Source organism: Neopelma chrysocephalum, unplaced genomic scaffold (assembly GCF_003984885.1).
Source record: "Neopelma chrysocephalum unplaced genomic scaffold, ASM398488v2 Primary Assembly neopelma1_97037, whole genome shotgun sequence".
In the NCBI taxonomy this organism is placed as follows: domain Eukaryota; kingdom Metazoa; phylum Chordata; class Aves; order Passeriformes; family Pipridae; genus Neopelma; species Neopelma chrysocephalum.
The window spans coordinates 34,016-49,972 of NW_020925679.1; the positions used below are offsets into that span (position 1 = coordinate 34,016).

The window sequence follows — 15,957 nt, forward strand, 5'->3', positions numbered from 1 at the left end:
CCCCCCCTCCTCCTCCTCCTCCTCCTCCTCCTCCTCCTCCTCCTCCCGGCACCGGCACCGGCACCGGCACCGGCACCGGCACCGGCACCGGCACCGGGGAGGGCTCCGGGATCCGGGGAAGGACACGAGGGTGGAACGGAGAGAGAGAGAGAGAGAGAGAGGACTCTCCGAGACTGGCACCGGAGAGTGTAACTCCCTCCCCATGAGGCGGGGACCGGCGGTCGCAGGATCCCCGGAGCAGCCACCGGCACCGGGGCCGGGGCCTCCCGGTGTCTCCGGGACAGCAGCAGTTTGTGCCCTGTCTCAGGGTCCCCCGTGGAAGCCGCCGGGAGAGGGATCCCCGGAGCAGCTGCAATGTCCGGTCCTGGTCCCCTCCTCACGGTCACCGCGCGCTGCTGCTGAGCCGCGGCCCCTCTCCAGTGCCCACGGTGCCACCCGGTACCGGGCAGTCACGGTCATGCACACGCACCCCCCTCGACCCCCGTGGACCCCAAACCCTGGGCAGGACACGGGCCGGTGCCCCCCATGCAAGGGGCACATCAGCCCCCTCGGTCACAGGCAGGGACCCTCACCCTGGGACCCCTGGTAGGGCCATGAGAGCCCCAGAGGGACCCAGGACCCCCCCCCAGGAGCCCAAACCCCCAGGCCCAGAGATCTGGGGGGGCTACTCGGGGTTGCAGCCCCCCACCAGCCCCCAGGCTGTATCACCCCAGCCCCAACACCCCAACACTGGCTGTGGGGGCAGAGAGAACCCCCCCTGCACCCCAACACCCCACTTCCCTCCCCACCAGCTCCTGTTCCTCTCTACCACCGTAATTGGGTAATTTGCAGTAATTAGCCCAACTAGGTGGAGATAACCCACAGGGGGAACCGCAGCCAGGCCCCCCCTCACTCACCCAGCCCAAGCTGCAGATCTCGGGGGGAGAGAAATGGGGGGAACGGGGGCTGCAGAGCCCCCCCAGGGTCCCGGTGATGGCTCTGGGGTGCTCAGGCCCATGGTGGGGGGCTCAGCCCCACAGCACATCCAGGGTTGGAAGGCACCCCAATGCTGGGGTGTTGGGGGGAGCCCCACATGCTGCCTCATCCCCCCCCCTCCAGCCAGGAACAGCTCCCCCCAGTCCAGGGGTTCACAGACAAAACAACGTTTAATTGTTCCAGCCCTGACTCCCACGGGTCCGGCACGGCCGGGAACAACACCCGCATTCAGCCCCGGCTCCCGGAGCAGGAGCAGCCCCGACGTGTCCTTGGGTGTGTGGGGGGGGACAGCAGCAACGGGCCGGGGGGCTCCTGGCTGGGACAGGACCCCCACCCCGCTCCCAGCCCCCCCCGGGAGCTCCACAGCCTGTGCAAAGTGAGGGGTCCCAAACCACAGTGGGACCCCCAAAGCCACTGCCAAGGGCTGGGCGAAGGTCCTGGGGGGGGTCCTGCCCCATCCAGGGGGTCGTGCCCCGTCCTGGGGGCGTCACATCAGGCAGCAGCCGCTGGATCTGCCGTAGGAATTGTCCACCCGGTCGATGTCCTCGATGATCTTCATGAAGATCCCCTGGGTCACCTGGGGACGAGGAAGCATCAGCCCCAGCCCCGCCAGGACACTGCTCCCACCCCCGGGGGGGGTGTCCATCCGCCCTACCTGGCTCTCCCTGGCCGAGGACTCAAGGAAAAAGGCCCCCCACGACTCCGCCAACTTCTTCCCTTCATCTGTCCTCACTTCCCTGCTTGGAGACACAGCAGAGGGCGGGCAGGATGGGACCCCCTGAGCCCCCCTTACCTCTGCAGGGCCAGGTCTGACTTGTTCCCCAGCAGCACCACGGGCACGCTGCGGGCATGGGGAGGGTGGGGGCCCTGTCCCCTGATTCCCCCCTCCCCACAAGGGACAGCACCTACCAAGTCTTCCCCCCGGCTCTCGTACAGCTTGTTGTGGAGGGTCTTCACCACCTGGAAGTTGTGGGGGCAAGGGGACCTCCAGGCACTTTCCCCCAGCTTGGGGGTCCCCCCCCTCCCAGGGGACCCATCCCCAGCCCTGGGGATCCCCCAACTCCGCAGGGAGGTCACCGAGCACACCAGGACGTAGCCGTGGATGCTGATGATGAAGGAGTGGGGCAGGATGGCGTGTTCATCCTGGGTGGTGGCAGGGGTGGCTTGGGGGTGACAGGGGGGGCAACAGCCACCCCCAAACCCCCCTGACCTGCCCCAGCGTGACCTGCCCAGCCGTGCCCACCAGCTGCAGCTGGAAGTCATCCTTGCCCACCATCACCACCTTGTTGTAGGGGGTGGCACCAGCTTAGGGGAGCTGCCTGGCACCCCTGCACCATGCCCCGGGGCTCAGATCCACCTCTACACCACTCCAGGGCCATCTCAGCCCCCCTATCACAAGGTTTTGGGGCACAACCCCCCCAGAAGTGGGGACACGTCTGTTCCTCATCACCGTGGCCCCACAGGGGCAGCAGGAAGGGGGACCCCGGGCGGGCAGCCCCCTGCACCCCCTCCACGCGTGGGACTTACTGCTCTCCACCGTGGGCTCGTAGGACTCCACGAACTTCCCCTCCACGAACTGGTGGGCCAGGGAGGGTTTACCTGGAGGGGTGGGGGGAAACAACAGGGCTGGGGGGTCCCAGCATCACCGCGGGCCAGGGGACGTGGCCAGACCGAGGGACAGGAACTCCACCCCCCGGGGGGCTCTAGGGCACACGACGTGACGGAGGGTCCCAAGGGGGGGGTGTCTAAACTGGGCACGGCCCCACAGCCCCCACTTGGGGGGGAAACACCACTTGGTGCTGAACCCCCTGGCACAGCCCCCCCCGTGCGCAGTAACCCCCAGTGGGGGCAGCCGCGCTCCCCGGAGGGCAGGACCCCCGATGCCGAGCCCCCCGCACTGACCCAGGGCGCGGGGGCCGAGGATGATGAGGATGATGATGAGGATGAGGATGATGATGAGGATGATGATGAGGATGATGAGCACTTTGCGGTGCCGGCGCGGGCGGGCGCGGCAAACGGCGCAATAAAAACCCGCCCGCCCGCGCCGGGAGGGGGCGGAGCCGCCGCCACTACACCGGCGGCCGCACGTGACCACAACACGGCCCCGCCCCCCGCTCCCATTGGCCGAACCGCGGCGGAGGGGGCGGGGCGAGCCCGCGGCGCAGGCGCGGTGCCCGCCGGGGCTCCATTCATGAAAACGGAGGGAACGGCCGCGGCCACGTGGTGACCGCGCACCTGAGCGGGGGGGGATAAGGGGGGACTTAGTGACCCCTTCCTGTCCCCCCCAACTTGCTCCGGCCCGGGGACCCCCGGGAATGCCCGCATCCACATCCTGATCCCCGAGATCCCCATCCCGGCCTCCCCCAGCCCCAGGACCCTCAGTGCCCCAGGGATACTCCAGCTCCCCGGGATGTCCGACCCCAGCCTCAGTGACCCCCAGCCCCCCTGAGGATACCCCAGCCCCTCAGGATGCCTGACTTCAATCCTAAGGACCCCCAGGCCCCCAAGCATCCAGCCCTGGGGATACCCCAGCCACTCAGGAGGCACAACTCCAGCCCTAGGGACCCCCAGCCCCCTGGCATAGTCAACTCCAACCCCTCTGGACCTCCAGCCTAGGACTGTGCAGCCCCCACTCCCAGCCACAGCTCCACAGGGCCCGTAGAATCTCTTTATTTCCCCGAACAATTAAATAGCAGTATTTCTTTTGGTTTTTAAACAGAAGTGGTTAAAAGCAGGCTGCCCTCCTGCCCCACGGGGTGAGCCCCGCTGCCAGGGCAGGTGGGCGTGGGGGACATTTATATTACCATTTATAAATAGAAAAATAAAACTCTCAAGCAGGGCGGGTTAGCAGTTAGCACAGTTAGAGCCAGGCCTGGCACGAGATGCCTGTGCCCATGGCAGGCACCCCCTCCCCATAGCAGACACCCAGTCCAGCCACCCTGGGGAGTGCCAGGGACAGACCCAGAGGTGGAGGACAGGCAGGAACTGCTGCCAAGTGCTCAGTGTTGAGCTATTTAGCCACCCCCCCGGCTGGATTTGGCCCTGGGATGGGGTCTGGTGGTGCCTAACAGACACCAGCCCCAGCCCCAGCAGTGGTTAATAAAGCAATAAATACCAGGGGAGCACACGGGGGTCTGGGGCACGGGGACAGGGCTGGGTGGGGGTCCAGGACACAGGACAGGGCTGAGCCACCCTGTGACACCCCGTGACACCCCGTGACACCCCATCCCATGGATCCCACCCCTACCACCCCACTCCCTGGGGCAGCGCTGAGCCCAGAGACCCCCAACCTCCCCGCTTGGCTGGGGGTGCCCCCATCCCTCCTCCCTGGGCCCGAGGGGTGCCCAGGGCCGGAGCCCTCTCGCTTCCAGCGCGCGGCATCGCCCGCAGTGCGGCGACCGGGGGGGAAACGGGCACCCCTAGAGCTGCAGGGCCTCGTGGCCCAGCACGCCCCCGGCCAGCCGGTAGAGCAGGCGGGAGTACCAGTGCATGCCCACCTCGGGCACCGTCCCGTTGGCCGCCTGGGCGCGGGCGGGCAGCAGCGAGAGGAGCCCGTGGAAGAGGCGCAGCGGGGCGAAGGCGCGGTGGGCCCAGCGGTGGCTCTCCAGGACGGCGTAGCAGGACGCCAGCACCCCGTTGACCAGCAGGGTCCCGCGGGAGGTGAGCGGGGCGAAGACCCCCACGCCGTCCTCCCGCGAGACCCTCAGCACCCGCGCGGGGCGCAGCCCCCTCCCGCCGGCCCCGTGGGCCAGCACGGCGTCGCCGGGGCGCACGCGGCGGGCGAAGACGGGCAGGAAGGCGGCCGAGCCGTTGGCGGCCCCGCGGGCGGCGAAGACCAGGTGGGACGGGGTGAGGAGCAGCCGGCGCGCCGGGCCGGCCGTCTCGATGGCCACGAAGGAGGCGCGCCGGCCCGGGTCCCGGTCGAGGAAGAGCAGCACCTCGGTGGGCACCAGGCGCCCGCCCGGCTCGGCGCCCAGCACCCAGTCGCCCCGGCGCAGGTCGGCCAGGCCCCGGCGCTCGCCGCTCTGCAGCGTCACGGTGGCGTGGCCGGGGAAGCAGCCGCCGGTGCGGATGGCCAGCGAGTTGTCTGCGAGGGTGGAGAAAGGCCGTGGGTGTCCCCCCCGCCGGCCACCACCTCCACCGGGCCGCCACCTCCAGAGGGGAAACGGCCGCCCCCGGGTCCCCAAAGCACCCCCGGAACAAAGCTGGTATTTTCCGAAGCCCCCCCAGCCCGGTTCCTGCTGCGGCTCCTGGGGCTGCAGGGCCCCTTTGTCCGCCCCCGCACTGCTGCCCTTTGTTCGGGGCTGGCACGGTGACATTTACGGCCACTTTCACTTTCTGTCGATTGTCACTTCTGGACCGGATGGGAACTGCTGGGGGCTGGGAGGGTGCAGGGCTGGGGTGCGTGGGGCTGGGAACTGTAGGGGGTGGGGGGCTGTATTGCTGTTCCTCTCACTGAGAGCTGAGCCACGAGGGTGGCTCCATCCAGCCAAAATTTGGAGGGGAAAGTGTGGGGTTTGCCAATCTAGTGGCCAGAAAGACCAGGGTGAGCTGGGCTGGGGCCAGACACCGGCTGAACCCGCTGGGGACCGACACCAACTGGAGCAGGGCTGCATCACACGTGCATCTGGGAGGCCAAGAGGGGGCTGTGGGGCTGCAGGCTGGGATGCTCATGCAGATGGCAGCCCCCCATCCCGGTGGCAGCCCCTTCTGTGCGGTACCTGCTTTGACAGAGACGTGGATGTGCGCCTTGGACTCGTAGTAGACCCAGTCGAAGCCGGCCTCGACGGCCAGGCGGGCCAGCATGCCGTACTTGTGGCGGTCCCGGTCGGACGTGGTGATGTCCAGCGCCCGGCCCTCGTAGTGCAGCGAGTCGGGGAGGTGGTGCCCGTCCTCGTCCCAGCCCTCCGTCACCCGCAGCTTCACCCCCGGCCACATGTTCATCACGGCGATGGCCAGAGAGTTCACCCGCTCCTTGCAGCGCTGGGGGGGGGGACACCAGCACTGGCGTCACCCCCAATGCCTCCACAGCACCCAGCACCCCCTCGCAGGGACTGACAGAGAGGGACCCCACAGGGACAGAGGGACCCCACAGGGACAGAGGGACCCCACAGGGACAGAGGGACCCCACACAGGGCCTTGGAGGGAGCCCAAAGGGGCCGCTGGTGGGGGCAGATGGGGTGTCCCCCCCGGGGCGTAGAGAGGGTCATGGCCAAGCTGCCCCCCCCAAACTGGGCGCAGGTTGAACGTTAACGTGCCCCGGGGTCCCGTGGTGGAGCTGGGGCAGCCGGGCAGAACGGGCAGGGGACCGGGACGGGGACCAGGACCTTCCCCAGAGTCACCTTCCCCGCGGCCACGGCCGTGACTGATTAACCCGGCGGGGGGGGGCTGTGGGGCAGAGCTGAGGGTGCGGCTAACCCTGAACCAGACCCGGGTCCGGGCTGAGGGGGACAGCGGGGGGTCCCGGTGGCTCCGGGATCCCTCTCCCCATCAGCAGTGACAGCACCGACACGGGGTCGGAGTTGCCCCCGATGCCCCCCCGCAGTCGGTGAGGTCACAGCGTCCCTCGGTGCCACGGTGCCCCCCCCCCTCTGCCCCGTCCCACAAAGCGGCTCCCGGGAGCGCGGGGCCGCGGGGGCGGGAGCGCGGGGCGCGGGCCCGGGGCGGCCGGGCCGGGGGGGCAGGAATGCGCCCGGCCCGGCCCGGCCCGGCCCGGCCACAATAGGCGCCTTCCAGCCCGGCGCTGACCTCAGGCCCCGGGAATGCCGCCGCGGCCACAAAGGGCCCTTTCAGCCGCCCGCACCCCGGGCCGGCTCCGCTCCCGCGGCTCCGCCGGGCCCCGCCGCCCCGGCCCCGCCGCCTTCTCCGCCCCGGCTCCCGGGAGCTGCCGGCGCCGCGTGGACCGCTCGCAGCATCCCCCGTCGCCATGGCGACCGCGGAGCCGCCCCTCACCATGGCAACCGTGAGCATCCCGACGGGGCGCGGCGCGTCCCGGGCTCCCGCCACCCCGGAGCCCCATCCGGGGAGACGGCTACCGAGGCTGCCCGTTCCGTGCTGAGCCGCCCCGGGGCCGGGGCCCGGCGGCGCTGGGGGAGAGGAGCCGCCGGTCCCCCGTGCCCACGGTGCCGCTCCGTTAATCCCCGACGGTCCTGAATGCCCAACGCGGCGGGACCGCCCCGTCCCAGGGATCCGGTGCCGCCGCGCCGCCGCCAAGGGCCGGGGAAGGGAGCAGGGGACCGGGGAGAGGCACCGGGCGGCCCCGGAGGGGACCCTGCGCCCCGGGAGGCTCCGTGCGCCCGGGAAGGGTCGGTGCCACACGGGAGGCTCTGTGAGCCCCGGGATGGTCGGTGCCGGCCGGGGACGGTCCGTGCGCCCCTGCGAAAGTCGCTGCGCTCCCGCCCGCTCCCCCCGCCGCCCCCGCGCCCCCGGGAGCGAGGCCGGGCCAGGCCGGGCGCAGCCCCCACCTCGGTCATGAGCCGATCCGCCCCCGTGTTCTCCTCGTCCTTGAAGATGATGTCGGGGTTGTAGTTGGGCACCAGGTCCCTGAAGCGCTCCGAGCCCCGCAGCACTTTGCCCTCCGCCTTCCCGCTCGCCCCCAGGGTCTGCTCGGGCACGTTGGGCACGAACTGCTTGTAGAGCAGCGGCGAGAGCTGCCGCCGCCCCAGCCGCCGCCGCCCCACCGGGCCCCGGCCCGGGCCGCAGCCCAGCACCGGCGCGGCCAGCAGGCAGGCGGCGAGGACGAGCAGGACGAGGGCGAGCGGCCTCCACCGGGGCATCCCGCCCGCCGGGCCCCGCTGCCTCCGCGGGCCCCGCTCAGTCGCCGGGGGCACGGGCGGCCGGGGCGGGCATGGTCCCGGTGTGGCGGCCCCGGGGCTTTTAGAGGGTCGCGGTGCCAGGGGCGGGTCGGCACCGTTTCCTTCTCACACCCACGGTCCCGTCGTCGCTGCGGGATCCGCGGCCGCCCGGGACGACTGTTCCCCCCACCCGCGCCCTCTCGCCGGTGCCGCCACCCACTCGGAGCGCAGCGCCCGGGCACCGGGATGGCCCCCCCGCCGCCGATTCCGTGCCCACGGACCCGGCACCCCCTCGCCTGGCGCTGCACCTCGGTCCCGGGGTGTCCCCGACACAGCCCGAGCCTCGGGAGAAGCCCTCGTACCGGGCACCGGCACCAGACACCGACACTTCCCTCCGGGCACTGCCCCGGAACTGGCACCGGGCACCCGGCTCCTGGCGCTGCCCCGGGACCGACTCTGGGACCTGACCCCGCTCCCCGATCTCACTCTCCCTTCCCGTCTGAATCCCACGCTCCAGTACCGGCTCCTCTACCCACTCCCCACACTGCGCTCCGGGACCGTGACCCCCCCTTATCCCGGTCCTAACGCCGCGATTCTGGTCCTGGGACCTCTACCCTCTCCTGTCACCGCCTGTCGGGACCGGGGACACCCCCCTCTCCCCGTCCCGATCCCTCTTCTCCCGCTGCCCCTGGCACTGAGGGCACTCGTTATCCTAACGCTGCGCCGCCGGTATCGGCACCTGCTCCGTCCCCTTGGCACAGCGCTGCTCCCGGGCTCCCTGGCGCTACCCCGGTCCCCTCTGTTCGGTCCGACCCCCGGTCCCGGTCCCGGTCCCCACTCCTGTCCCAGTCCCCGGTACCGGCTGCCCTGGTTGGCACCGTGCGCCGCCCGCAGCCGCCCCGGCCGGGCTGCCCCCACCGCGGCCGCTCGGCTCCGGCGCTGGGCAGCCCCGTCGGGCCCCGCCTCGGACCCGGCCCCCGGGAGCGGCGGCAGCGGCGGCCACATCCCCCGGGGCCGCCCCCGCCGGGCTGCCCTGCCCCGGCCCCTCCGCGCCCCGGGACCGGGACACCCCGGCACCGGGACCGGGCTCCGGTGGGGATGGAGGCACCCCCGAGGCTGGCACCGGGCTGCTCCGGGGCTGCCACCGGGCTCCACCGGGCACACCGGCGCCTCCAGGAACGGGACACCCCCGGGACCGGGCTTCCCCCGGGGCTGGGGCCGTGTCCCCCCGCCCAGCACCCCCAGAGCTCCCAGCGAAGCACCCAAGGGTGCCGGGGGTCTCGGCGAGGGCAGGAGGCAGCAGCGGGGCGGTGGAGCGTTGGGAGCGGGTCGAGGGGGTCCCGCCCCCCCCCCCCGCAGTCCCCCCGCAGCCCCGGTGCCAGCCCGGGGTGACTGGGAGGGGAGCAGATTGCGGGGAAATCGCGGGCACCGATGGCCTCATTTCCTGCAATATAAACCAGGTTTCCTGCGCTTCCTGCTCGGCCCCAGCCCGGGGGGGGGGGGCGAGGGGGGGTCCGGGCCCCCCACCCCTGCCTGGGGGGGTCGGGCCTGGCTCGGCCCCAGCCGGGGCAGGATGGGTGGGGGGCCGGCTCTCAGGGCAGTTTCCGCTCTGGCTGCAGGACCCCCCCATCCCAGGGGCTGGAGCTCACCCCGTGCCCCACACTGGGGGCAGCTGAGACCCCCCTGCCCGTACCCCAAAGCTGCCCAGAGCCCCCCAACACCCTCGGGGTCCCTCAGCCCCGGGCAGCGGGCAGGGAGTTGTCCTCACCTGTGGCCCTCCCTGGAAAAACCTCGTTAACCCCAGCCAGGAAGAGGGTTAATTATGGGCCCCAGGGAAGGGGAGGGCAGCACTGTGACCCCCCGGGCAGGGACACCCCGCCCCTGCCCCCCCCCATACTCGGCCCTGCCCTCGGAGGGAATAAAACCCCCAGATTCAGATATTTTTATATAAAAAAGAGACACTATTTATTGCTCCAAACAAGTTCCGAGGTAACAGAGAACTAACAGACTCATCACACCAAGCTGCCAGAGAGAGGGGCTTGTCCTCTGCACCCCTGTTAGGGATCCCAAAGGCCTCGGGGTGGGGTGGGGGACAACCAGTGCCCCCCTGCAGCCCCAGAGTGACGTGGGGACGAGCTGTGGAGTGACTGTGGGCAGGGGGGACACGGGGCCGCCCCCATAGTGTCAGAACAGTCCCTGGGGTGGGGGGACATTTAAAACCCAACCAGACCCCATGGAGCAGCCTGGAGGGGAAGGGGCCCAGCCACTCTCACATGAGGTATGTAAACAGGACGGGGGGGCTGCAGCCAGCACAGCCTCGGGGACCCCCCACACCCCTGGGGGGGTGACAGGGACGTGGCTCAAGGCCAAGGCTCAGTAGCGCAACGGGCTGAGACAGAGCTCGGGGGGTGTCCCCCCCTCCTGTGGGGTCTTGGCTCTCCCTGGGTGGCCCCGATGTCCCTGAAGCACCAGGTGCCATCGGTGCCAGCTCTGTGGCTGGTGGGCCACCCTGGCTGGGGGGACGTGTCGCTGTCCCCAGCCTCAGCAGGACTTGACGAGGGGCCGGCGGCACGTCACGGGCAGGGGCAGCTTGTGCAGACCTGGGCAGAGGGAGAGTGTGAGAGCTGGAGGGGCACAGGGGACACCCCAGCACCCACCGCCGTGTCCCCACAGCCCCTTCCTCACCGAGGGCACGGATGAGCTCGGCCTGCACGGCCCAGGAGACCCTTTTCACGAGGCACAGCGTGGTGAGCCCCGCAAAGCCCATGTTGTAGAGGAAGACGATGTAAAAGTTCCCCAACCAGTTGAAGCGGCCAAAATCCCCCAGGAGGTCAAAACGGGTGATCCCTGCAACAGGGGTGTGGGACACCGGTCAGGGCACCCCAACTCTGGGGACACCCCTGTCCCGGGGACACCCCTGTCCCAGGGTCACCCCAATCCCTCCAGGGGCTCACCCAGTGTCCTGGAGAACACGGGCAGTGCCGAGCTGAGCACCAGCAGGGAGACACAGTTCCCGATGATCTGAGGAGAGGAAGGAGGGTTTGGGGGGGGGGGCAGTGCTGCCGCAGGGACCCCCCCAGGCTGGGGAAGGGGCTCTCCAAATGCTGGAGAACCACCGGGGTCCTTCCCAGCACTGGGATGCTTTGTCCCCTCACATGAGGACACCACTGGGGGTCCTGCACATCAAAGGGAGCCCAGGAGCCCCCCAACCCCAGCCCGGAGCTCCCACCTTGGTGAGGGGGGTGTCCTGTCGCTCCGGGAGCAGGCGGGTGAAGAGGGGGGAGCTGTAGAAGCCCACGACAGAGGAGACCATCAGGTAGCTGTGGGGGGTGTTAAGGAGGAAAACAGGGTGGGATGGCCCCGGGGACAGTGTTGGGGACAAAAGGGACCTCGCTGGGGACACAAGTGCCCGCTGGAAGGATACAAGATGAGGACGACCTGCAGGGCAGCTCCGAAGGAACCGAAGATGGAGAAGGAGACCTGGCCCAGGGACGCGTCCTGCGGGGAGAGGAGGGGGCAGGTTGGGGGGAACAGTCCCCAGACCAGCGAGGGACACGACCCCACACTGCCCCATCCCCCTGCCCGGGTACCTGGATGCCCCGTGGCATCGCGGCATCGTCCAGCAGCAGCTCCAGGACGTGGAAGCAGACGATGAGCACAGAAATGCCCTGGGAGGAGCAGGGAGGGAGTGAGGGCAGTGGAGGGGACAGGGGCGACCCCCAACTCCCCCTGGGTGCCAAGGGCCACTCACCGTCAGCGCCAGGAGGCCCAGCATGGCCAGGGGGTAGCCCAGGTTCCTCTGCCAGGGCGACGCTCGGTGCCGCAGCTCTGGGGGGGGGATGTGCCCAGGTGAGAGGGGAGAAGAGCCCCCACCCCGGGGCAGGAGACTGAGGAGGCCCCAAAGTGCCAGGACAGGGGGTAACAGCCCCCACCCAATTTCCCATCCCCCTTCCTCCATGGGGCACAGGCTGCCGGGGACCCAGTGCTCCCAGTGCCAAGCTGGAAGGAATCCAGGTATCCCAGTTTTCCCCCCCGGGCTCCTCACCCAGCTTCCGCCTCTTGCTCCGGATGGCAAAGAACTGCTCCCGCAGCAGCTCCATGTCCAGGTTCAGCCAGCAGGAAGCTTTGCCTGCCAGGGAGGACACACCGAGGGGCTCAGGGGGGCTGAATGCTCTCATGGTGGGGCACAGGGACCTCCCAATCCACCCTGTGCTCCCCCTTCCCGTGCTGGGCACCCACCGGAGCGGATCCTGCGGGATACGGCAGCTTCCTCGAACCTCGTGCAGCTCAACTGCTCGTCCAGGTCTTCCAGGAGCTGGGGATGGGTGAGGAGCCCGTGAGCAGCCAGTGAGGGGGCATGGATGGCTCCCCGTGCCCAGGGTGGGAGAGCAGGCAGCCCTGGGGACAGTCACACCCAGGCTGGGGCAGCGGGATCGGGGAGGGGACACCTCCTTACCCGGGGTTTCACCAGCAGCTGCCCCGTGACGGTGAACATGGTGGAGAGGCCGAAGGGGGTGCACACTGCGGTGGGAGGAGAGGCTGAACGGGGGGTGCCCCAGCATCCTACCCCTCCCAGCACCCCTAGAAGGGTCCTGGGTAGGGCTGGGGGCTCAGCCCTGCACAGCGACCTCCTCCAGACCCCATTTGGAGGGAGCACCCCCTTCTCCCAGCTGGGCACCCCAGGGGACCCACACCCAGTGCAGGATGGGCCACTGGGGCCAGGGCACCTTGGGGGGCATCCAACGACTTACACAGCAGAAGCAGCACACCAAAGAGGGAGATGCAGGAGTAGAGGTAGGGCAGGTAATATTCCCAGAGGTCTGTGGAGATGGCAGAATCAGGCCAGTGGCACCAGGCACCCCTTGTCCCATTCAGTGCCAGGGCCTGATCCTGCCCCGCCGGAGCTGGGAGAGCCCAGGGCACCCCAGCAGCACCCACCATAGAGTGACTGGCGACTGGCAGCGTCGTTGCCCACGATGGCAGAGGCCACCCAGACCATGCCCAGCACCAGCAGTGTCAGCAGCAGCAGCACCACCGAGGTCTCGTACACCCTGGCCATGATGCCCTGCAGGAGTGGGGTCAGTGTGGAGCCAAGGATGGGGGGCACAGGGGGCACATCCACAGGACCACCCACCTTCTTGGATCCTGCAAACCCCTCCGACTCGGTGAAGAAGTAGGCGAAGGGCATGAGGAACACGAGGGACAGGTTGGAGAAGAGGAAGATCAAGTTCCAGAGGCCTGGAGGAGGGGGAGCAGCGTGGGATGAGCCCCCAGGGGGGGGTGAAGCCTGACCCACAGCCCTCGAGGCACTCACAGGGTCACCCCGTGCACCCACCGTGGACAAGGGACCCGTTGAGCCACTGGATGTAGTAGTTGTGGGGGAAGGAGAGCAGCACCTCGTTGCTGATGATGGAGAAGGGCAGGAGGAGGACGGCGCCCAGTGCCACGGCCAGGGTGAAGGTGCAGAGCCCCAACCTGCCAGAGGGACCAGTGTCACCTCGGGGTCAGGGCCTCTAGGGGTGTCACAGCCCAGCTGTGCCACCCAGGGTCAGCAGCACCCACGGGACACGGTGTCCCGGCTGAGGAAGGGGCAGAGTTTCAGGGAAAGGACAGACGGGAACTTACGCAATCCTGTTGACAGCAGCATCCTCGTCATCGTGCACTGCGGGGACAAAATGCCAAACCAAGGGGCTGGAGGAGGCAGAGCTGCCTGGAGCTCCCTCCTCAACCTCCCTCTGCTCTGAACAGAACCCCCCCCTGGGGAACTGGGCTCTGCTGTCCCCTGGGGCAGCTGGTGGGTGCCCTGCAGGGACTGGTGTCACGGAAACCCGGCTGTGGCGGGACCGGAGAGGCTGAAACCGGGGGAGAAACAACCCTGGGGAGGCTGAATGTGGCTGCCAAGGGCTGCCCAGCTCTGGTAGCTCCTACCTGCTGTGAAGTCCGTGTGCTTCTTGAAGTGGGTTATGATGAAGTGGCAGAGGATGTAGAGGCTGGCAAAGAGCAGGGCACAGATCTGCAGGCAGAGGAGCATGGGAAGTGCAGGCAGGCCCGGAGGGCAGCGCTCCTACCCCAGCTCCTACCCCGGGCGATGCCCCAGGGCCCATCTACTCCACCCTATTTGTTTTTCCACTCCTGGCCCTGGTTACACCCCACCTGTGTGCTCAGCCCCATCCGTGCCATAGGTGCCCGCAGACTGCCAGAGCACCCAGGCCGGGGGGCTGAGGACCCACGGAGCAGCTCTGGGTCAGCCTGTGCTGGCAGAGCTGGAGATGAGACCCCGTGGGACACCCCTGAATCTCCCGATCCCACAGCCCTCGCTCTGCTGGCACCGGCACCCGGCAGAGCCACGGGAACAGCCTTGACTGAGGGGGCAAGGCCGGCTGTGGAGTCCCTCCCGGCTGTGGAGTCCCTCCCGCCCCCGCCGGAACGCCGAGGTCACGCCGGAGCAGATGATGTGCAGGGAACACGGCGACCTTTCATCCCGCCGGGGACGCGGCAGGGCGGGGAAAGGTCACCCGAACCCTCCACCTTGGCACAGGAGGAGCCGAGGCACCTCCCTCCTGCCCGGCCTGGGGGGATTTGGTTGGCTGAGGGTCCCCAGGATCTGCCCCCAGAGCTGGCCCAGCCCTGGACCCCCCGAAGGGCAGCGCCCAGCGGGTCCTTCTGCTCCTGCTTCCACCCAGAGAAGGGGCTCAGATCGCAGGCCCCCTCCTGACGTGGGCTGTACCCCAAAGCACAATGCTCTGCCTGGCTGAGGGACCCCCAGCACCTCCTGCACGTGGGGAAGTCGGGCAGAGTGGGCTCCACACTGGTCATGCCGAGCAAGGGGCTCCTGGGTGAGATGTGGCTCCCCAGGATGGAGGTCTGTGAGACCCAGGGCAGAGATGTTGGGCTTTGGCCACCAGGTCCTCCCTCTAGGCACTGAATTTGGCTTTGGCAAGATGGCCCTGGCACTACTGGTCACAGCCCCCCTGGTCACCCTGCACGCAGCATCCTGAAGATCCTTGGGAGATGCCAGGATCAGGACACCCAGGTCATCATCATCCCTGAGCCTGTGGCAGCAGGAACAGAGAAGCAGACCCATCTGCCTCCCTCACCAGGGCCCAAGGGTTGGGGGGGCTCTGCAGGGCCCCTTCTTACTGACATCGAGCTGTTGGGGACAGGGACAGAGCCACAAGCCTGGCACAGGGCTGGCCTGGCACAGCCCAGTACCCAGGACCCCTGGCCCCCCCAGCACAGCAGGACCCCAGCCGGGACTGCCGGGGCTGGCAGAGGGTTCGAGGCGGGGGCTCAGCAGGGCTCAGCCCCGGGACCCCGCTATCTGCGGGGCACACGCGGCCGCCGCGGCCCTGGCACCGATAAGGACCGGGCGTGGGGCACCGCCACAGCCGGGCCCCGCAGCTGCCGCCGGCGTTCCCAGCCCTCCCTCGGGGGGCTGCGAGCTCCCAGCCCCCTCCTCCCCACACCGGGCTCCTTCCCCCACCCGCCGCCCCTCACCGCGACCCCCGGGTGGGCACTCACGATGCACTCGCGGACCCTCTCGTGGAAGAGCTGCTGCCGCAGGGCCAGCGCGTCCTGCTCCAGAGGGGCCATACTGCGGCCAGCATGGCCGGGCCGGGCCAGAGGGGCCGGAACAGACGCTCCGGTGCCGCCGTTCCGGGACAGAGGCTCCGGTGCCGCCGGGAAGCGCCGCTCGGAGCCCGGGGGTGTCCGGCCACGCCCCCCCTCGGCCCCGCCCCCCCGGGCCGGGCCCCGCTACAATGTATCCGCTCGGCCGGGATGAACGGGCCCGGGCGGCCCCGCCCCCCGCCTCCCATTGGCTCCGGGCCCTGAATGAAGCGCCGCTCATTGGCGGGCGGGCGGTGCGCCACGCGCTGATAGGCTGAGCGCCCGCTGGCCGCTCCCACGGGGCAGCGGCCCCCAGAGAAACCCCCCCCGGGATTAAGAGCAGGGATGGAGTTAATCCCGGGACACGGATAATCCCGGGTGGGTTAATCCCGCAGGGGCCCAGGGGGAGAAGGGTAGGGCTCCCCAGCGCTGGGGGCACCGGGCAGGGGCGGGGCAGGGCACCCCCTTCTCAAGGAGGAGCTTGGCAGCACCCAGGGTGACCCCCAAACTGTAGCACCCAGTGATGGGGGGGCTTCACCCCCCAGGGAGGAGAGCAGGCGAAGGGGTGGCCAGTGCCAGC

The 15,957-nt window shown here is 69.6% G+C and overlaps 3 protein-coding genes across 4 annotated transcripts; all 3 read right to left on the reverse strand.

Annotated features, from left to right (window-relative positions):
- Positions 1-1,377: 1,377 nt before the first annotated feature.
- On the reverse strand, positions 1,378-2,917 carry LOC113961134 (GTPase RhebL1-like; the record flags this gene model as incomplete). The annotated part of the gene is made up of 6 exons (XM_027671201.1): positions 1,378-1,552; positions 1,631-1,712; positions 1,769-2,118; positions 2,201-2,268; positions 2,503-2,574; positions 2,878-2,917. Coding segments are annotated over 6 exons (702 nt in total), but the record flags the coding sequence as incomplete, so codon positions are not given.
- A 575-nt stretch (positions 2,918-3,492) lies between these two features.
- Positions 3,493-8,671, reverse strand: DHH (desert hedgehog signaling molecule). The gene is made up of 3 exons (XM_027671206.1): positions 7,440-8,671; positions 5,697-5,958; positions 3,493-5,062 (listed from the first exon to the last, which is right to left on the reverse strand). The coding sequence occupies exons 1-3, from the start codon at positions 7,749-7,751 to the stop codon at positions 4,395-4,397; spliced, it is 1,242 nt and encodes a 413-aa protein (XP_027527007.1). The 5' UTR covers positions 7,752-8,671; the 3' UTR covers positions 3,493-4,394.
- Positions 8,672-9,709: 1,038 nt separating this feature from the next.
- LMBR1L (limb development membrane protein 1 like) lies at positions 9,710-15,437 on the reverse strand. Of its 2 annotated transcripts, none has more exons than XM_027671204.1 (17): positions 15,291-15,437; positions 13,698-13,782; positions 13,395-13,431; positions 13,105-13,244; positions 12,904-13,007; positions 12,708-12,834; positions 12,521-12,589; positions 12,226-12,290; positions 12,009-12,084; positions 11,815-11,898; positions 11,521-11,597; positions 11,360-11,437; positions 11,194-11,267; positions 10,999-11,089; positions 10,724-10,790; positions 10,455-10,616; positions 9,710-10,369 (listed from the first exon to the last, which is right to left on the reverse strand). In XM_027671204.1, the coding sequence occupies exons 1-17, from the start codon at positions 15,360-15,362 to the stop codon at positions 10,311-10,313; spliced, it is 1,467 nt and encodes a 488-aa protein (XP_027527005.1). In that variant the 5' UTR covers positions 15,363-15,437; the 3' UTR covers positions 9,710-10,310. The 2 variants fall into 2 exon arrangements, with proteins under 2 accessions (XP_027527005.1, XP_027527006.1); XM_027671205.1 differs by lacking the exon at positions 15,291-15,437 and adding an exon at positions 13,923-13,940.
- Positions 15,438-15,957: the final 520 nt, after the last annotated feature.